This window comes from Rissa tridactyla, chromosome 17 (genome assembly GCF_028500815.1).
Source record: "Rissa tridactyla isolate bRisTri1 chromosome 17, bRisTri1.patW.cur.20221130, whole genome shotgun sequence".
In the NCBI taxonomy this organism is placed as follows: domain Eukaryota; kingdom Metazoa; phylum Chordata; class Aves; order Charadriiformes; family Laridae; genus Rissa; species Rissa tridactyla.
In genome coordinates this window covers 2,752,310-2,770,923 of record NC_071482.1, presented here as the reverse complement: position 1 = coordinate 2,770,923, position 18,614 = coordinate 2,752,310, and the positions used below count along the sequence as shown (strand labels likewise).

Here is an 18,614-nt window from a genome sequence, read left to right as displayed (position 1 = left end):
CAGTGGGACAGGCTCCCAGCGGGGTGGGTGCGAGCACACCTTCCCCTTTAAGACGCTGGTTCTCCGTGCCAGAGCCTGACCTCGGCATCCTCAGCTGAGCTGGATTAACGGGGCGAGGGGGAAGGGGCCTGCAGAGGGGACTAGGGCTGCTGGCCTCCTGGGGCTCCCTGCACTTGTGGCAAGGTGGGCATGGCCCTCGGGGCTCTGCGGGGTCTGGTGCTGGGGTGGCAGGTGTAGGCACAGTCTGCGCTGCCACTGCCTTTTCTCCGGTGCGTGGAGCAGGGGTCCCCACACCGCCCCGGGGCTGATGGGGGAAGCTGGGGAGGAGCGGTTGGTGGGGCAGGCGGCTGTGCCAGGGGGCAGAGCACGCGGGGGAGGCTTTTAGCCAGGCTGCACTGGGAATCGCCCGCCGCCATGAAAGACTTCACTGAAATCACGCTTTGCCCTGAGGCTCTGGACAACAGCAAGGTAGGGCTCAGGGTGGGGTCCTGGCTGGAGGGTCCCTGCCTGGCCATCTGTGGGTCCCCACAGCATGCTCCCCATGGTGCCACCCGCGCTTGCTCTCCTGCAGACCGAGTTCTGCAACCCTGTCTTCGAGGGCGAGGAGCCCCAGGCAATGCCAAACGCCAAATGCCCACCAGAGGAGGATGGGACCAGCCCTGCTTCGCCCCGGGATGGCCTCGGTACCCACCTGGGGGTTTGTACGCATGTCCCTGTCCACCGGGCCACCAGGAGCAGCCATGGGTCTGGGAGTGGGGTGGTGGGGCAGGCTCCCCACAGGGCTCTGGGGCCATTTAGGGGACCCACTAGCACCCTGGGGACAAGAGGCCAGGACATGCCCAGCCAGGGCTCAGCCAGCCATGCGGGGAGGTGTCAGTGTGGGGACATGGCTAGCAGCACCCCGGCTCTGCCCGCTTCCCTTGCCCTCTCACAGGTGGGCAGCTCTGGGGCCAGGCAGGCTGGCGCTACCGTGCCGACTGCAAGTTCACCTGGCTGTGTGTGGCTCTGATGAGTGCCGTCCTCCTCTTCCTCATCGCCCTCCTGCTGGGCATCGTCATCCACCGTGAGTGCCTGAGCAGGGAGGGCTGGGGGTCCGGGCCGTGGCTGTCACTGTGGCGGGTGGGACACAGAACCGTCTCGGAGGGGGAGAGGAGCACAGTGAGGGCATCCATCCTACACAGGACCTCCCAGGGCCTGCCCGTCATGGGGAGAGAGTGCCCCCATGCACACGAGCAAAGGGGATCTCCGCCTCCCTGGGATGTGGCAAGGTCACTGGGCCCTATGAGAGCTGTGTGGGATCCCCTGGGACCTGCACACGTGTGGGGTAGGGTGGGAGCACAGGACATGGGCCTGGGTGGGCTTCCTAAGCCCCTACCCTGGACTGCAGCCCTTTCTCCCTGCTGGGGTTGAGCTGTCCCTGCTCTTCCCTGGGCACAGAGCTGACGTCCCCACAGTCACCCGGTGCCCCAGCTTCAGCCCTACCCGCCCGTGGCACCACTTCCACCACTGCAGCACCCACCCGAAGGGACCCCCCAGCCCCCAAAACAGCTGCCACCCCAACCCAGAGCTGGCTACCCACAGCTGGCACACCAGCACCGCCAGCACCAGGTAAGTCCTGCGTGGGGCAGTGTGCTGGGACAGTGGTGCCATGCAGCACTAGCTCATGCCCACACTGTTGCCCCATGCAGCCTGCGGCGGGACCCTGCGGGGCTCCGAGGGCTCCTTCAGCTCTCCCAACTACCCTGGCCCCTACCCACCTGACGCACTCTGCATCTGGCACATCGAGGTGGGCCCTGGCCTCACCATCCAGCTGAAGATGGAGACGTTCAGCGTGGAGGGCACTGCCTCCTGCCTCTTTGACCGTGTGGAGCTCTATGAGGAGCCCGGGGCTGGCAGCATGGATCCTGCCCTGGATCGGGGGGGCCCAACCAGGTAGGGCCCCCACACCCAGAGAGTGTGGGAGTGCATGGGGAGAAGGCAGCATCTCTGGGGGCACACAGTCTCACTCCTTGTTGTGCCCCCAGGTTTTGTGGCAACGTGGCCCCCCCGACCTTCAACAGCAACTCCAACCACCTGCGCGTCATCTTCGTCTCTGACAGCAGCGTGGGCGCCCCAGGCTTCAGCGCCCACTACCGCGCCGTGGCTCCCAGTGAGAGTGAGTTCCCCTGTCCCCGGCACTGCCAGGACTCCTCGTTCTGAGCAAGCAGTGGGTACCACCAGGGGGTCTCCCATAACGCCTGGGGCCCTGGGGCAGGGGAGGGTGCCCAGTGGGACGCCACTGCCAGCCTGGCTGTCTCTGCCTGCACTGCAGAGAGCTGTGCCTGGGACGAGCACTTGTGTGACCAGGGGCTCTGCCTCCACCTGGGCTTCATCTGCGATGGCTTCCACGACTGCACGGACAAGAGTGATGAGGCCAACTGCAGCCTGAAACACAAAGGTGGGCCAGCCCCCCGCCTGCAGCCCGCAGCCTCCACGGCAGCCAGCCAGAGGGCATGGTGATGGGCAGCAGGAGGCAGGGCACTGGGGGGATGGTGTGAAGGGAGAGGGGCAGGGGTAAAGCTCTGTGTGTGTGTGTCTCTCCAGAGTGCGGGGGGCCACTGACCACCTTGGAGGGGCACTTCTCCACCCCAAGCCATCCTCAGCCATACCCGCACCAGCAGGTGAGAGAAGAGGTGCCAGCGGGATGGAGGCAGGAGGAGGGTGAGGGCAGGCAGGGAGGAAGGCATCCTCCCGATGGGGAGAGCTGGGGATGCCCCTGCCTGGCTTCACGGGTGTCACCGGCTGCCCCCTGCCCTGCAGCTGTGCCTCTGGCAGATCTCGGTGCCCGTGGGCCACGTCATCGACCTGCACTTCCACAACTTCAGCCTGGAGTCGCACGAGGACTGCAGCTTCGACTTCGTGGAGGTGCATGACAGCGCAGGCACGGGGGCTGCCAGCCTCATGGGCAGGTACAGGCACACCTCTGGTATCTCCTGCCCTGCTGCACCACTCTGGGTGCACCAGGCTCCTGTGGCTCAGCTGAGGAAACCGAGGCACAGGCCAGGCTGGTGAGGAGGAGCCACCAGAGGACAGGGTTTGGGGAGGTGTTGGTCAGCCCCGCTGGCCACCCTGACCTCATCCCTCGCCCTATGACCCTGGCAGGTTCTGCGGCCACCAGCTGCCACCCATCCTGACCTCCTCACGCCATGTCATGACCATCCTCTTTGTGGCGGATGAGGGAGTAGCTGACGATGGGTTCTTCGCTACCTACCAAGCCCGCAATGCCACAGAGAGTAGGTAGCCAGGCAGGGGCACAGGCTGCCCAGCGGGGCGGTGCAGTCACCATCCTTGGGGCTTTTCAAGGCCAGACTGGGTAAAGCCCTGGAAAAAAATGCTCTCATCCCACAGCTGACCCTGCTTGGAGCAGAAGGGACCCCTGGAGTCCCTTCTTACCTGAATTACCCTATAGATCCTAGCCCTGGGGATGTGGGCTGGAAGGGCTCACCTGCACAGAGGCACAATCCATCACCTGAGGGCTGCCCCCAAATAACCCAGGGAATTTGGGATCCCCCTAAGCTGGGCCAGCGATGGTCACCTATCCACCGTGGCTGCCAGGTGGCAGTGCTCTGCAACCACTCACCTGGCTGTTCCCTGGCCAGTGACCAAGGGGAGCAGAGACAGGGGTGACCAGCGTGGGAACAGGCTGACTCCCAGCAGGGAAGCCAGCTCTCTGTCTGAGCCCATGCCCAAGCCCATGCCCTGCTGTGCTGGCCACTCTCATCTTACAGAGACCTGCAGCCCTGCGGAGTTCTCCTGTGGAAATGGTGAGTGCCGGGCGCTGGAGTCTGTGTGTGATGGCTGGCACGACTGCCCCGACGGCACCGACGAGCTGAACTGCACTGGGGTCTCTTACCCAGCCTTTGGTGAGTGTCACCCCAGGTGCTCCCCTCAGCATCCCCTGAGCCCACCTGGCCTGGGAGATATGCTGGAAGCTGCCCCATGGCTAACATCTGCCCGAGGCACACCTGGCAGGCATCACTGCCGCTATAAGATATGAAGCACCTCGCCTTGTGGCAGGGTCTGTCTGTGAGCCTGTGGAAGTGGAGATGTGCCTGGGGCTGGGCTACAATGACACCTCCTTCCCCAACATCTGGCTGGCCATCCCCGACCAGGAGGGAGCCGCTGAGGTGCTGCAGGACTACCAGGTGAGCTGGCTGGGGGCTGCCCGCACCACACCACACCGTGCCATGCTCACTGCCACTCTCCCACAGACGCTGATGGAGCTCGCCTGCTACCAGCACCTCCGCCTCCTCATCTGCAGCCTCTTCGTGCCCAAGTGCACCCCGGATGGTGGTGTCCTGCAGCCCTGCCGAGCCGTGTGCTTGGCTGCCGAGCTGCGGTGCCAGCAGTCCCTCGGCCTCCTCGGCATCCTCTGGCCCATCAACTGCAACATCCTGCCCGACTCCAACGACCCCGTAGAGTGCTTCCAGCCCTGACCTGGCAGGAGAAGAGCAGGGGGTGAAGCAGCCTGCTCAGAGCCACTCCCCTGCCCCAAACGTCCAGAGCCCTCAGCCGCTTTCCCGCAGCCCGCAGGCAGCTGCTAGCCAAGCAGAGGAAGGGACTTGCTCCCCAGACGGAGCAAGGCTGGGACGAGGTGAGCCAGGCTGCAGACTGAAGAAGAGCCCAGGGCTGCCCATGTCGCACAGCCACAAAACCAGCAGAATAAACAGTGTGAGCAGCTGACAAACCCGATGGAGCAGGTGGCTCATTTGGGGAGGGCCTGTGTGTGTGGGTCCTGACAGATCCCAGGGGAAACTGAGGCATGGGGCCACGGGAGAGAGCCAGGGCTGGGGTGGGGGGACTGAGCAGGAATGGAGGGGCACAGGTGAGACTGCTTGGCTGCAGGGGCGATTTGGGCTGCTGGCTGTGCCCTCAATGGGCTTGTAGAGCCCCAGGGAGATGGATGGGTCTCAGAGGGGGTCAGGCTGGTGGCCCCATGGTTCAGGGAGGGGATCCTGTCCCAGCAAGGACTGTGGCCCTGCTGGCTGAGCTGGCCATGCTGGCTTCAGGCCATCCTGATGGCCACAGGCCTGGCAACACCCTGTGGCCACAAACCATCTCCCTGCTGGCCAAAACCAACAGCCCCTTCACACCTTGGGAGAGAGGAGTCATGGGGCTCCCTGCCAGCACCCAGCCTGGCTCCAGGGCATCCAGGGCAGGAGGGCTCAGCCAGCAATGTCACCCGCACTGCTGTGGGCACTGGCACTGGGAATAGAAAGCCAGCAATGCCAGCATGCTTCCCACTGCCCTCACCCGTCCTGGGCGCGTGGGAAAGTCCCCTGCCCGACTGGGGTTACTGGGAGCAGGACGCGCTCGGGTCAGCACCACTCTGCCCTTGCAGCCAGCCCAGCACTGCTGTTCCCGCACAGCCACCCCTGCTCAGGGGACTTGAGATCACCCAGCTCCTTCACCCGCTGCATGTCCCAGCTGCTGCAAGCTGGCTGTAGGGCATGGGGACTCCCCCCAGCCACAGGACCGTGCCACCACTCAGCATCTGACGATGTCCCTTGGACGTACTCAGTGCTGGAACAAGTTAAAGGCAAGCTCAGAGTGCCTTCGAAAGCCCGGCATGGTCCCAGCTTTGCAGTGTGTCCCGTGATCCCCTAGGGCTAGCCCTGCTCCCTGGCATGGACACAGTGCTGCTCTGCCTGCGCTCCCACCTGCCCGCTGCTGCCTGGCAGGTCCCTGCCCGCTCAGCCCCACACGTTGCCTCCGGGCCCTATGGCAGCAGCCCCCGGCTGGCTCCTGCAGCTCCCCATGGGTGCTCCCAGGGCTGGCACTGCCAGTCTGCCTTGCCTCAGCTGCCCCAAGTCTGCCAGTCAGGGCACCCGCATACCCCGAGGGCTCCCTCTTCCTTCTCCCACTCCAACCCTGCCTGCCTCTGCTGGGTTTCCCTCCCTTGGCCTTTCTCTTGTTCCACTTTCACTCTGCTGCCTGCTTTCTCTCATTTCCCTTCCCTCCATCCTGCTGACTGGGTGCCCAGACATGTTCAGCCGAGACGGTTTGCATCCCATGCCTCCCCTCCGTTTGCCAGACTGTTTCTCTTGCTCTCCCTTCCCCCTGCTTACAGGACTTCTGACACCATGGGATTATTTTTCTTTTTCCCCTTGTCTTGTAGCTTTTGGCTCCCAAGGCCCTTGATTTCCTTTGGAGTTTGGGAGGAGAGACGTGAGGAGGAGGGGGGGGGTGGAGAGGCTGCCTTTCCTAGGGCCTTCGTCAGAGCGAAGTGGCCAGGAAGAGCCGCAGCCCTTCCACGCCGGAGAGCAGCGAGGCGCTGGGGCAGGAGCTGCGGGATCGAGGTGAGTGGGGCTACCCACCTCCGTCCACCCCGCGCAGGGGGAAGCTGGGACTCGATGGGGTCCTGGCTCCGGCGCCTGGGCGGAGGACAGACACTTTTCTCCTCCTTTTCCTCTTTGTTGCAGCCATCGCGTCCAGGAGGGGGAAGAGATCAGCTTTCCCTGGGCAAGGCCATGGGGAGGGGGCCAGCGCTGGCCACAGGGCTCTGCTCTGGCTGCGCTGGTGTGGGAAGGACTCGCGGCAGCCAGGGCAGCAGGGTGGTCCCCGGCACCGGGGTGGTCCAGGGATGCTGCAGCCCCAGACAGCGGTGCCCCAGACAGCCGGCCGGGTGTGGAGCAGAGCTGCCGGCAGCAGGGGTGCTGCCAAGGGCTGGGCCACGACGCGGCCCCACGCTCCCCGAGCTGCTGCCCTGCCACGCACCGCCCGGATGCAACAGCCCCACCCCACGCATGGCTCGCAGCTCACCCGCTGCCCTCCAGCTGACACCCCAACAGTGCCCCCCCATGCACACCCACAGCCAGCCATGCCGCCAATGCGGCAGCTCCCATCCCAAACAGCCCCCAGCCGCACGCGCGGAGCTACCGCCTCCCGCAGCTCCCTCCGCAGCTCCCGGGCCCCAGGACCCCCACGAGCCATCCCGTGTGCTGTGGGACAGTGCCGTGGCACAGCCGGTGATTGGGATGCTGCGGCAGGTGCGGCCAGCGGTCAGGCCTTGCCATGGGGAGCAGCCAAAAAGGCAAGGGGGAAAGAAGGGAGGAACAGTCCCCCACCGCCCCCTAGCACTCACTCCCTGTCAGGCACTGCGAGGCTGTTTCCCAGCCCTCTACACTGAGGTCCCCAGAGCCATTACCCCTCTTTGCCCCCTTCCAGCCCCTCCACGGCAGACGAGATGAAGCAGCTCTTCCTCCTCCTCCTCTTCGGGCTCATCACCAGCTCCTTGCAGATCGAAGACAACAAGATCCCTGGGCTGTGCTCAGGGCAGCCGGGTATTCCGGGGACCCCAGGCCTGCATGGGGGCCAGGGTCTGCCAGGCAGAGATGGACGAGATGGCCGTGACGGGGCGATGGGGATGCCAGGAGAGAAGGGCGAGATGGGCCCTCCTGGTAAGAAAGGAGACATCCCAACTGGGGAGGGGGACCTGCTCTGCCCTGTGGGGAATGCCCTCATGCCAGAGAGTGAGTCCTGGATGCTAGCACAGCCCCCGATTGCCAAACTGAGAGTGAATCCTGCAAAAGTGCCCCTTTCATGCCACCACTGCCCCTCCAGTCCTGCCTGTGGTGACCCTGTGCTCCTGCAACAGCCAGCAGCTCCCCATCACTGGAAAAGCTGCATTCCTCCCCATCCTCACTGCCATCCCTACCATCCCTACCCTACCAAGCTGTCCTGGGAATATATGGTTGCATCTTCCCCACCCTGGCTCCCACGCTGGGGTTTCTCCAATGCTCTGTTGCCACTGTGCCCACTTATCACGTGCACTTAGTCCTCCCTTCTTGTGCTGCTTCCCCAGGCAGAGAACTGGCCACAGCGGGTATTCACCACCTACATCTTGTGGGATGCATGTAACCCTGGTGGGATTGGGGCTGGGCAGGGGATTGGGGGATCTTGGATCGCAGGGGGCTGTGCCGGTGGCAGTGGCTTAGAGGTAACCCTGTCCCTCTCCTGCCTTGCCCCAGGAGCGCCTGGTCCCCGCGGGGAGGTGGGCAGCCCCGGTGTGGATGGCATGCATGGTGAGAAGGGGGCGCAGGGCGAGTGTGCGGTAGCTCCCCGCTCAGCCTTCAGTGCCAAGCGGTCTGAGTCACGCAGCCCGCCGCTGGCCGACCAGCCCATCCGCTTCGACGTGGTGCTCATCAATGAGCAGGGCCACTACGACCCTGCCACAGGCAAGTTCACCTGCGAGGTGCCTGGCCTCTACTACTTTGCCGTCCACGCCACCGTCTACCGTGCCAGCCTCCAGTTCGACATCATGAAGAACGGGCAGTCCATTGCCTCCTTCTTCCAGTACTACGGGAACTGGCCCAAGCCCACCTCGCTCTCAGGGGGGGCCCTGGTCCGCCTGGAGCCCGAGGACGAGGTGTGGGTGCAGGTGGGCGTGGGGGACTACATCGGCTTCTACGCCAGCGTCAAGACGGACAGCACCTTCACTGGCTTCCTCGTCTATTCCTACTGGCAAAACTCTGCCGTCTTCGCCTGAGCGCGCCCTCGGCTGCGGCTGGGGCCAGGGCATATGCCCCTTCCCAGCCACCAGCGCCCTGGGGAGGGCAATGCTGGGGTCCTGCTGCGTGGGAGCCAGAACACCGGGACCCCTGCCCCACTCCGCTGCTGCTGCTCAGTGCAGGGCAGCATTGCAGCCCTTCCGCTGCCCCGGGGGTGGCGGTGAGCATCCCTTCAGCAGCGCTGTGTAAGAGCTAAGTATTATCTCGTGCACCCAGCTCTGGGGGAAGACGCCCGGGCTGGGGAGCCGCAATAACCTCGTTGTCATATGTTACTCGCCATAGCCGCCTCGGCACGCAACATAGCCCCGCCGGCACGGGCACGGTGCCCCGGCCCGTGCCGCCAGCTTCTCCCCGCACGCAGAGCGAGCCCAGGCTGTCCGGCCGCTGGCACGGCAAGGGGCCCGTCCCGCCGCGGTCCTGGCACGCCCCAGGGCTAGCAGTCACCCCCGCTCCCTGCCCTCCGGCCGCCCCGGCGCCTTCCCTTCCTCCGTCACCCTCAATAAAGGGCTCCTCAGCCACGCGTGTGCCTGCTGCGTGTGCGCCCGGACGGCCTGCCGTGCTGCTCGGGGACCCGCCGGGCTCGCTGCGGGGCTGGCACCCCTCCGGGGAGGCTGCTCCGGCGGGCAGGGCTGCGTGGGTGCTGGGGACACGCGGGGGCAGCGAGGGGTAGCGACGGGGGACGGGAGGGGACGGGAGGAGGCGGTCGTCCCCCCTCCCGCAGCAGGGCCGGCGGGAGCCACTAGATGGAGGCATCGGCGAGGGGACACACCGCTGCGACAGTCCCCCGTGCGCCCCCCCCCCGAAGGCTCGGGAGGGGAGCGGGGACGGAGGAGCTCCCCCACAAGGTGTCCTGGCTCCCTGCGGCGCGGCGGCGGGGACCGATGCCCTGCTGGGCGTGAAGGTCCCGCTCCGGCGAGGGCCACCCCGGTGGGGGCGGGCTAGCCCGGCCCTGGGACGCCCCTGGGACGGGGCTTGCGGGCCCCCCTTCCTGCCTGCCCCCCTGGCAGCCCCGCTCTCCAGTGTGAACGCGGTGACCCGCCTCTGCGAAGGGTCTCTATTTTTAGCAGGGGAATGAAGAGCTTCCTCATTCCTGCCCAAAATAGGTCCCTGCGGGGACCAGCCAGGGAGGGGGCTTTTGGCCAGGGGCCGAACTCCTTAATGGGCCCTGCTGCCGGAGCGGGCTGGGGACGGCTGCTCTGCTCGGCCGTGGGGTGGCAGCTGGGCTGGGCTCTTCTCCTGGCCATGCCAGCAGCACGTTGCAGGCGCCCACCCGCCCGGGAACCCCCTTACACGGCCGGACAGCCACCTCTCCCCTGGCCTGGCTCTTTTGCTGCCCCCCAGGCCGTGCTGCATGGAGCCCCCAAGATGGCCATGCCCACCCGGGGTGAACCCTGCAGGAGCTGGGGCAGGCTGGCAGCAGCCGTGGGGCCAGCCTGTGTGCCCCTGTGGAAGGCCAGTGCCACCCCCAATGGGGGCTGCCCACAGCCCCAGAGCTCCCCACCCTGGGACTGGGGACCATGCAGGCATCTGGGGCTAAGGGCATGTCACTGCAACCTGCCTGGCTTTTGGAACTGGGGAGCACGCACGGTCTAGCAGTGCCCAGGGCCACCCCCAACCCATAGGGGCCTGTGGAGGTGCTGGGCGCAGGGGTGAAGCCTCGCTCCCTGCTGGGGTGCAGAGGGGCGCTGCTAGCCATCTCGCAGGCTCCTCTTCCCAGCCCCAGCTGCAGGATTGGGTTACAGCGGAAGCGTCTGTTTGGGTTGATGATGGCCTTTTCTGTAAGCAGAGCTGCCCAGGGGCAAACAATGCCGCAGAGCAGGTCGATGGTCGGTGCTGTCTATTCTGGGAGGAGGAAAATTACTTTTCTTGAGATGAGGCCAGGGGAGATGTGGGGGGGCTGGGAACATCCTCTAGTCCCTATCATGATGTGGGAGAGCACAGCTAACAGAGGCAGCCACAGACATAGCACTTGGCACAGCAGTTTCTGGGCTCTGCTTTCTTTGAGATGCTCTTGGTCTTCTGGACACTTTGTCTGGGATCATTAGGGGACTTCTGGGAACCCTCTGAGGAACACAGGGGTGCCTGCTGCTGCCTGGGGGGGATGAGGAAGGGTATAAGGAAAAGATGAGGGTAAGGAAAAGAAAAGGGAAGGAAAGCTGCAGGCGACCTTGACTTCTGTCAAGTTTCTAGTAAGCTCCAGCTGCTTCTGACGAGATCTACCAGCTGCCCCTAAGGAAGGAGTGATTGAAGCCCCTGTTCCAGCTGAGCCCAGGTTAAGGAGGGGCCAGCATCCCTTAGCCAGTGCGAGGGAGAAGCCTATATAAGAGCCAGGCTCAGCATACAGGTGTTAACAGTGCAGCTGACAGAGGCAGCAGTTTATGCAGAAAGGTGAGTTGTTTTGGTTTGGGGGTTTCTTTTTTTGGTTTCTGTGGGTTTGTTGTGTGTTTTTTTTTTTAAAGTGCCAACACCTCTTCTCAGAGCAGCACACGCATCCTCGACACACGAAGGTCACAGTCCCCAGCAGCCATTGGAGCAACTCTTTCTGCAATGCTGGAGGACACAGCCTGGCTAGTCCTGGGCTGTAGAGGGTGCTTGGGGCCTCTTGCTGGGGCTGGTGCACCTTGCTGGCAGCCTGCAAGAGGTATGTGGTTTTGCGTGTCTTGCAGCTGTGCTGCCAAAGGAAGGAACTGCTGGAGGAGGTCAGCAGGCTGTGTGGCATCAGGGAAGGCCTGAAGGAGATCAACTGGATCATCTCTGAGACCCTACAGCTACAAGAGCCCAAATCTTCACCTACAGTGGCAGAGTGTGTGCCTGCCAGGCTTGAAAGTGGAAATGCCCTCGATGTTGAAGGTTGTCCTGATGACTCCTGGCAGCAAAAGGATGGCTCCTGCTCCACCTAAAAGCTTGCGGTTATGGCATAGGTTCAACACCCTCATCACTGACAAGGTGCAGGGAGCATTCTCCAGTCATCTTCAGGTGACATCGGCCAGCAGGCCAGCTGACCTGGTAAGGAGAGCTTTAAACTGGGAATGGCAGGGGAGGGGACAATTCTCAGTCAGGTGGGGATGGGGTGGGCAAGCAAAGAGCTCAGGGGGTGTGAACAGCAGGGACTCTGTTACCAACAAAACAGAAGTGGGGTCACTTTGGCAAAGGGGCACAGATAGGGCAGTGCCCACAGGACAGCATTGTGGGCAACCTCTTATGGCCTTGCTGGCAAGTGGGCATGTGGCCAGGAGGAACTAGTGGGCTGTGAGTGCTTGTTGGTCTGAAGCCTCTTTGGGATGACTGATGCGGCGGCTGATCCTTCCCCTCTGCTCAGCACTGGTCAGGCACAGATGCAGGGCTAGGTCCAGTGCTGGGCTCCCCAGTACAAGACATGGACATACTGGAGAGAGTCCAGCAAAGTCCATCTTCCACTGTGAGGGTAATCAAACTCTGGCACAGACTGCTCAGAGGGGTAGTAGAGTCTCCACCCGTGGAGATATTCAGAACCTGACCGGCCACAGTCCTGTGCAACCTGCTGTTGCTGTCCCTGCTTGCGTGGAGGGCTGGGCTGGATGATCTCAAAGTCCCTGCCAGCCTTGGACACTCTGTGTCCCTGAGACATCGGCACTGTGGCTCTGAGGCGCAGGGATTGTCGGTGTGGCTCCCCATGCCGAGCCACTAATGAGGGAGCGAAGCTGCTGCCCAGGAGCAGCCCAAAGGCCCCCCATGGTTTGGCTGCTGATCATCACCTGCTCCCTCCCTGTCAGCCTGGTATCATTAGCTGCTCATGCTGCTGCGCATCTGCAGCGTCTGTCCTGCCAGCTCCCTGCTGTTAGGCAGACGATGGCTGTTGTCCCTGGGCTGGGACTAGCAGCTCATTAGGGCTGGGGTGTTGCAGCTGGGCTGACAAAGGGATCCTGGGGATTTTCCCAGGGCCTGGTTTCAGCAAGCTGTCATCCCCCACCACCCCCATGCTCCTAAACTGGGGTAACCTAGCAGCATCATGCTCCTCCTTCCTTGGGGAAGGGAGAAGGGTCTTGGCATTGTAGTGGGCTGAGACCAGCCCACTCTGCTTGTGTATGAGGCTCCTAAGCAAGCTCTGGAGCAGGGAGTACCCCTGGGGACTCCAGATATCATGCCCTGGAGTGGCCTGTGAGCATTGCTACTGCTGAACACCCTCCCGAGGCAGTGCAGCTCTGCACGAAATGCCGTAGTGCCAGAGCAGGCAGGTCTGGTATGGCCAATCATCAGACTCAGGGACCCTATGTGCTGCCCATCAGCTGGGAGGTGGTTCCATTTTCCTCCCATAATTGCTCGCTGCGCAGCCAGTGAGTGAGCCAAGCGCGTGCAGGATGGCTCCCGGGGGAAGGCTGTGTCCCTCACATCCTGTCCTGGCTTGGCCGCAGTGGTCTGAGGCAGCTGAACACCCTCTCTGTCCCCTGCTGGGACTGTCTGAGGGGGTGGTGGGCTGGGAGCACCCTGCCCGTGCAGGGGATGGCAAACATTCCCCTGCTGGCCCAGTCCTCCTGCCCTGGGGCAGGTCTGCAGCCACCCTGGGTGCCCAGCCTGCCTTGGCTCACACACACTGGGAGCAAGAGAGGAAGGCTGAGCAGTGCCTCAGTTTCCCTAGTTGTCACCCATCTGCAGCCAGACCCCTGCAGGGCTTGGGCGGGCTGATGGTGTGGCTTCCTTCCTGTGACTGGCAGAGCTGCGCTCCTGCAGCAGACTGTCTCTTTCTGGCCTCCCAGCAGCCCCCCTCTCCTCACTGGTTTTCAGCCAGGACGCGAGAGGATCCTGGTTAAAATTAGCTAGTTTTCTGTCGTGGCCCTGCCAAGGCAGGTGAGTTCAGGGCAGGGTGAGCCAGAACTCCTGGGGTCTCTGCCCATCAGGGTCCTGAAACATTTTTCCAAACAATTTACAAGGATGGTGGAGAAGCAGAGGGTGCTTAAAAGCACACAGCAACTTGCCAAGAGCTCAGATCATGGTCCAGGAGTAACTCACTGTGCAGGGAATGCATCTGCTCGCCAGTAGCCCAGCGTGGCTGAGCCTGCCACAGCCTTTCTGCGAGTCAGGACCCTGTGCTGCCCGCTGCTCCACAGCGCCTACTGTTTGGGTGCTGCCTCCATCCCTGGGACAGTCAGGCTTGCCAACACCTTCCATCACAAGCAGCAGGACACTGAGGCACCAAGGACATGTGGGAGCAGGGATTATACATCCCTGTGAATGTTTGTGCCATCCTGGGAAACCCCAGCCCCTCTGCTTTGGGCTGCTCAGGCCCTGCGGAGATCCATTTCTGAAGAACCTGAGCATGAATTCCTTTGCTGCAGTACAGAGATGGACTGCTCCTGAAAAGAGATGAAGCTGTGTGTACAAGCCCCTCCACAAAGCAGCCATTGCTTCTTTCGTAGCTGAACAGCTCAAAGTGACCTGAATTAGGAGTGGAGAGAAGATGCCAGCCTTTCCTGGGCTCTTGCCAGCAAGAGCTACCCCAGCTGCTCTGCCTGCTCCTGGGCACAGAAGAGGCTCCAGCACCAAAGGCATCTCCAGGCAAGATGCAGACATTAGCACTGGTGCCTCGCAAGTTGCACTCTCTGCCCCCTTGCGCAGGTATATCCACAGCCACCTCATCTCGCTGTGGGTTAGCAGAGCATCCCCAGCAGGGGCTGGGGGATGCCAGCCCTGGAAAGCCCACCCACCATGTCTTCAGGTGTGGATTCATGTCCTGCATGCCAGGCTTTTGCTGTGCAGCAGCCTAGCTCCAGGGTATCCCACAGCACTGCCTTTCTGGGTGCAAGCACCCCCAGACAAGTACCCCTGAGTTTGCTGGTGTTGTCAGCCCTCCAGCTCTGACCCTTGGGGAGGAGTGATGGGCTTCCTCCGGAGCCCAGGGGTGAGCAGAGAGGAGACCCCTTCGCCCCCAAAGAAAACACTTCCCAAGAATGAGGCAGCAGGCAGCTTTTGGTAAAGGAAACTTTAATCTGCTCAGTATCTAGTCCATAGTGCAAAGAGTTAAACTTAAGGCAAAGCTTTCTCTTTTTTTTTTATATAAACAGGCAACAGATAAACAGGCCGTAAAACAATAAGCGTGACTGCTATAATAGAAAAAGGGTTTGAGGGGAGAAACTGCAGTCCTGGGGAGGTGTCCTTTCCCCCCTGTAACTCACGTAGGAAGCACTGCACCCTGAGATCCACGAGCTGGTCCCAACCAAACACCACTGCTTGCAGCCAGGAACATGGCCATGCTCCCACTCCTGGGTATCTCCAGAGGTATACCCAGGGAAGGGTGCAGCTCTGCAAGTGCCTGGGACAAGCTGGACCCTGGTGAACACAGGCTGTGGGGCTGCACTTGCTGCTCTGGCAAGGGCTTGGCTACTCAACTGTACGTGTCACTAGCTGCAGCCACAGGAGAGGTGGCTGGCGAGAGCAAACATTAACACAGGTGGTGTGAGTCTGGGGAGGCACAGCGACAAGAGGCTGAGCAAACGGGCTTGGGCAGGCAGCTTTTCATCTCTGCAAAGCAAGGTGGAAGCAGCTGACCGCTCTGAGGCCAGGCCCTTCTAACACCACTTAGTGGTCAGGAGCCCAGCTTGGCCCACGGGGTCCCTCCAGCCCACAGAAAATGTGGGGGCAACCAGCCCTGAAGCACCTCCCAGAACAAAGCTACTCTCCAACAAGATAGTATCTTGCCACATCTCAGGTTTACAGTTAAGAGGCATATTCCGGCCTTGCCTCGCCTCTCTGCTGCCTCTGTTTTGGCTTAAATCACTAATCAAGAAGGAGAACAGAGAAGGAAGACCATGCCAGCTGCCCTCAGGCTCTTAGCTTGCAGTCCAGGAGTCAAGACTCTTTCCAGTCTGGCCCCAGCCAAAATTGGCTGTGGCGCGTGGCTGATCTCAGACAAGCAGCTGGAAAGGGAAAGCTTTTAGTGCAAGGCTCTCTCTCAGCCTAGCAATTTCTTGGAATGGTGCTGGTTGACCAAGCTGGGATAAGCCATCTCAGGCCTCCCAAGCCAGGATCGGATGCTCTTGTTAGACTTTGGGGGATACTTTTAAATAAAACTAGCTGCATTTCTGACATACAGTAAGACAACAGCAGTGTAACCCTGCCCTAGTCAAAGATCGCCATGGTCCTAGTACTGCTCCATGCACACAACTGCAGATCCGCAGCACAGATATGCAAAACTTGTGACTGGAGCTGGAATGTCTCAGTGGGTTCCCAAGAGCTTTGGAGTGTCCCCTCTCCTCCCAAAGAGTTACTTCCTCTAGCCAGCCCTGCCTGGGAAGCAGCAAGCAAGGACTGGTGTGAACCACCCAGCTCTGTGGCACTTTGAGCCTGAAGAAAAATGTGTTACTTAGAGAGGATTCTCCAGCATTGGCTCAGACGCGTGCTGCTGCTGCCAGGATTGTAAGCACTGGCCAGCCAGCCCTCAGGTTCCCCAAGCAGCACCCCCCACCCCTGCAGAAAGGGTAACACCGCCTGGCCTCCCCATGCGAGTAACCTGATGTGTGCTTGCTAGTCTTGCATAGGTGATGCATGGAAGCGGCAGCAACACTGAGCTCTGCAGGGAGCCTGTGTTCATCATGGCTCCTCATTGTCCTGGCAAGGGGAATAGGAAGCTCAAAAACCAAAGCCACGGTGGCTGGGATACTGAAGTATCCCAGAAAAACTGCTCTTCTCCAGCTGAGAGCCAGGCTCAGCCCTCTGGTAGCAAAGCCTAAAAAGCCTGAATGTACTCAGCTCTCCCAGGGCCTGCAAGAGAGGCACGCTTCTCGCTTCCCAGAGAGCTCACGCAATTAGATGGTAGGAAGAGGAAACGGAGGTCTGAATGCAGTCTGACAAGTAGTTTTCTGGTCAGACCTTGGGAAAACCCCTCTCTTCCCTTGCACCAGCCCCTGGGATTCCCAGGAGGGCACAGCCTTTAACCTTTCCATCAGGTTTGGCTAGGAGAGATCAGAGCATCTTTCTGCACTCTGCTTTGGATCTCAGACCACTGCAGGCTTGAGGCAACAGGCCCTGAAACAGCAAAAGTTGTCAACAAAAAAAAGGTAACTCTTTTAGCCTGCTGCAGAGATCAGTTATTGTGCTTGCTAGCAAGAGCTACAATCTAGTTACCTAGCAAGTGTGGCTAGCAGATACCCCCAACAGCCTTTTGTCCTTTCAGCACCATCCTTAGTTCTTTGGAAGCTACTCAAGGCAGCCCTGGGAAGTTCTCCTTCCCATCAAGAGGCAGACAGGGGTGCTCTTGACCTCCTGGGAAAATGACCCAAGCCACCCGCCCCCTGGGCTCACAAGTACACATTAAGTGTCTGGAGGATCATCTGGCGGCACAGCGGGCAGTTGCGCTGGTAGATGGCCTGCTGCAGGAGGACTTCTGTGCATTCCTGACACAGGCACAGGTGCCTGCAGGGCAGAAGCAGGACTGTCTTGGTTTGGTCTTGACAGATGACACATTTCTTACGTTCCTCTTGTTCTTTCAAGAGCATCCAGGGGTCATTATCTGGAGTGCCCTCACCATCCACAGCTGCTGCGTTCAGCTGCTGCCTCCTCAGAGCTCTCCCCCAGGAAGTGCTCGGTTCCTCCCTGGGTGGCTGGCGACGCTGTCCTCCCAGGGCACTTCGACTCAGAGCAGGACGTGCTTGTGGTACCTGCTCTGCATCCAGCTGGTCCTCATGCTCAGCTGGCAGCTGGTTGAACCCTGCCAGCATCAGCCTGCCAGGGGCTGTGGGTCTTGGGGCGGGCACAGCTGCCCCTCGCTGGTTGCTTTCCCGGTTCATTGTTCTGCCTCCTCGGCTCCAGTTGGTCACCTGCAGACTCCAGTCCACCAACCTACGCCAGGCCTGGGAGGTCATGACCATACCCAGTGTCAGGACTGCCACCTGATAGAGCCGCCACACATCCCGCTGCAGGCGGTGGTAGGAAGGTAGTGTGGTAAAGTAGCCCAGCACATAGTCTATCAGTGTCCACAGCAGCCCAGGGTTGAAGACAAAGGTGCTGGCAACAATAATGAGGAGAAGCAAGCCCAGGCCATAAATATTCACAAAGAAGATGCTGATGAAGAGCTCAGCGAAGGAGGCCAGGAGCTCAAAGGCCAGCTGGCAGGGCGACCACAGCAGGATGGACACGGCGATGGCACCGCTGGAGACGTGTGCCAGGAACGCAGCCAGCAGGTCCGTGACTCTGAGGAAGGGGCCGGCGACAGAGTCCCACAGGGCCGCCACCAGGGTGAAGAGGTTCTGCGTGCCGATGAGGCACACGTTGACCAGGCTGTTAACGAGGTAGGCCAGCAGGCTGGTGCCGATTGCCAGGCCCTCGCCGACCTGCCTGGCCAGGGCCTGGCCGCAGCCCAGCAGGTTGCAGAGCCCGCGGTGCAGCAGCTCCTTGCCCCGCAGCCCCAGGTGCGACAGGAGGTGCCCCGCCACCTTCAGCCCCTCCAGGCCGCAGCAGCAGCCGCGCAGCAGGCCGGCCAGCCCCTGCAGGGCGCCCGTGGCCAGGCAGCAGGCCGCCCGGGCCAGGGAGGCCAGCGTGAGGAGCAGCCCGTCCCAGCAGGCCAACGCGCCGGCGGCGGCGGCGGCGGGGAGGCTGCAGGCGGCGGCCAGCAGCCAGAGCAGCACCGACACCAGCGAGGACACCAGGAAGAAGTTCACGTCCAGCACCAGGACCAGCAGGTCCAGGGCCATCCGCAGGCCGCGGAGCAGCAGGAACAGCAGGTCCATGGCGGGCCCGGGCTGCGGCCAGGCGCCCCGACGGGGCCCTTACGGCGCCGTCAGCCGCGGCCCGCTCGGGGCCCCCCGGCGCTGGGCGCCGCCATCTTCGCTCGGGCTGCCGCGCAGCGCCGGGCCAATCGGCGGCGAGGGCCGCGCCCCTCCCCGCCGCCCATTGGGCCGTTCGGAGGACGCGGCGGGGGCGCGGCCGCTGGGGGCGGGGCCGCTGCTGGGCGGGGCGCCTCTGACTGGCTGTCGCCACCGGGACGGGCCCCGCCTACTGGCGCGCGTTTAAAGGGCCGGCGGCGCTCGTTTAACTGCGGCGGCGCCGAGGGGACCGGGGCTGCGCGGGTCCGCTCCCAGCGAGGCGGCGGGGCTC

The 18,614-nt window shown here is 62.2% G+C and overlaps 3 protein-coding genes across 3 annotated transcripts; 2 read left to right on the top strand and 1 right to left on the bottom strand.

Moving 5' to 3' along the window:
* Positions 1-370: 370 nt before the first annotated feature.
* Positions 371-4,488, top strand: MFRP (membrane frizzled-related protein). Its single transcript, XM_054223041.1, has 11 exons — positions 371-468; positions 572-1,063; positions 1,438-1,608; positions 1,689-1,932; positions 2,025-2,155; positions 2,312-2,437; positions 2,584-2,660; positions 2,800-2,948; positions 3,142-3,272; positions 3,768-3,902; positions 4,057-4,488. Exons 2-11 carry the CDS (start codon positions 1,009-1,011, stop codon positions 4,473-4,475), a joined length of 1,638 nt encoding a protein of 545 aa, XP_054079016.1. The 5' UTR covers positions 371-468; positions 572-1,008; the 3' UTR covers positions 4,476-4,488.
* Positions 4,489-4,502: 14 nt separating this feature from the next.
* Positions 4,503-9,059, top strand: C1QTNF5 (C1q and TNF related 5). Its single transcript, XM_054223042.1, has 4 exons — positions 4,503-4,633; positions 6,158-6,338; positions 7,207-7,439; positions 8,010-9,059. The coding sequence occupies exons 3-4, from the start codon at positions 7,226-7,228 to the stop codon at positions 8,525-8,527; spliced, it is 732 nt and encodes a 243-aa protein (XP_054079017.1). The 5' UTR covers positions 4,503-4,633; positions 6,158-6,338; positions 7,207-7,225; the 3' UTR covers positions 8,528-9,059.
* Positions 9,060-14,490: 5,431 nt separating this feature from the next.
* On the bottom strand, positions 14,491-18,352 carry RNF26 (ring finger protein 26). Its single transcript, XM_054223172.1, has one exon. It carries the CDS (start codon positions 18,245-18,247, stop codon positions 16,820-16,822), a length of 1,428 nt encoding a protein of 475 aa, XP_054079147.1. The 5' UTR covers positions 18,248-18,352; the 3' UTR covers positions 14,491-16,819.
* Between the last annotated feature and the right edge of the window lie 262 nt (positions 18,353-18,614).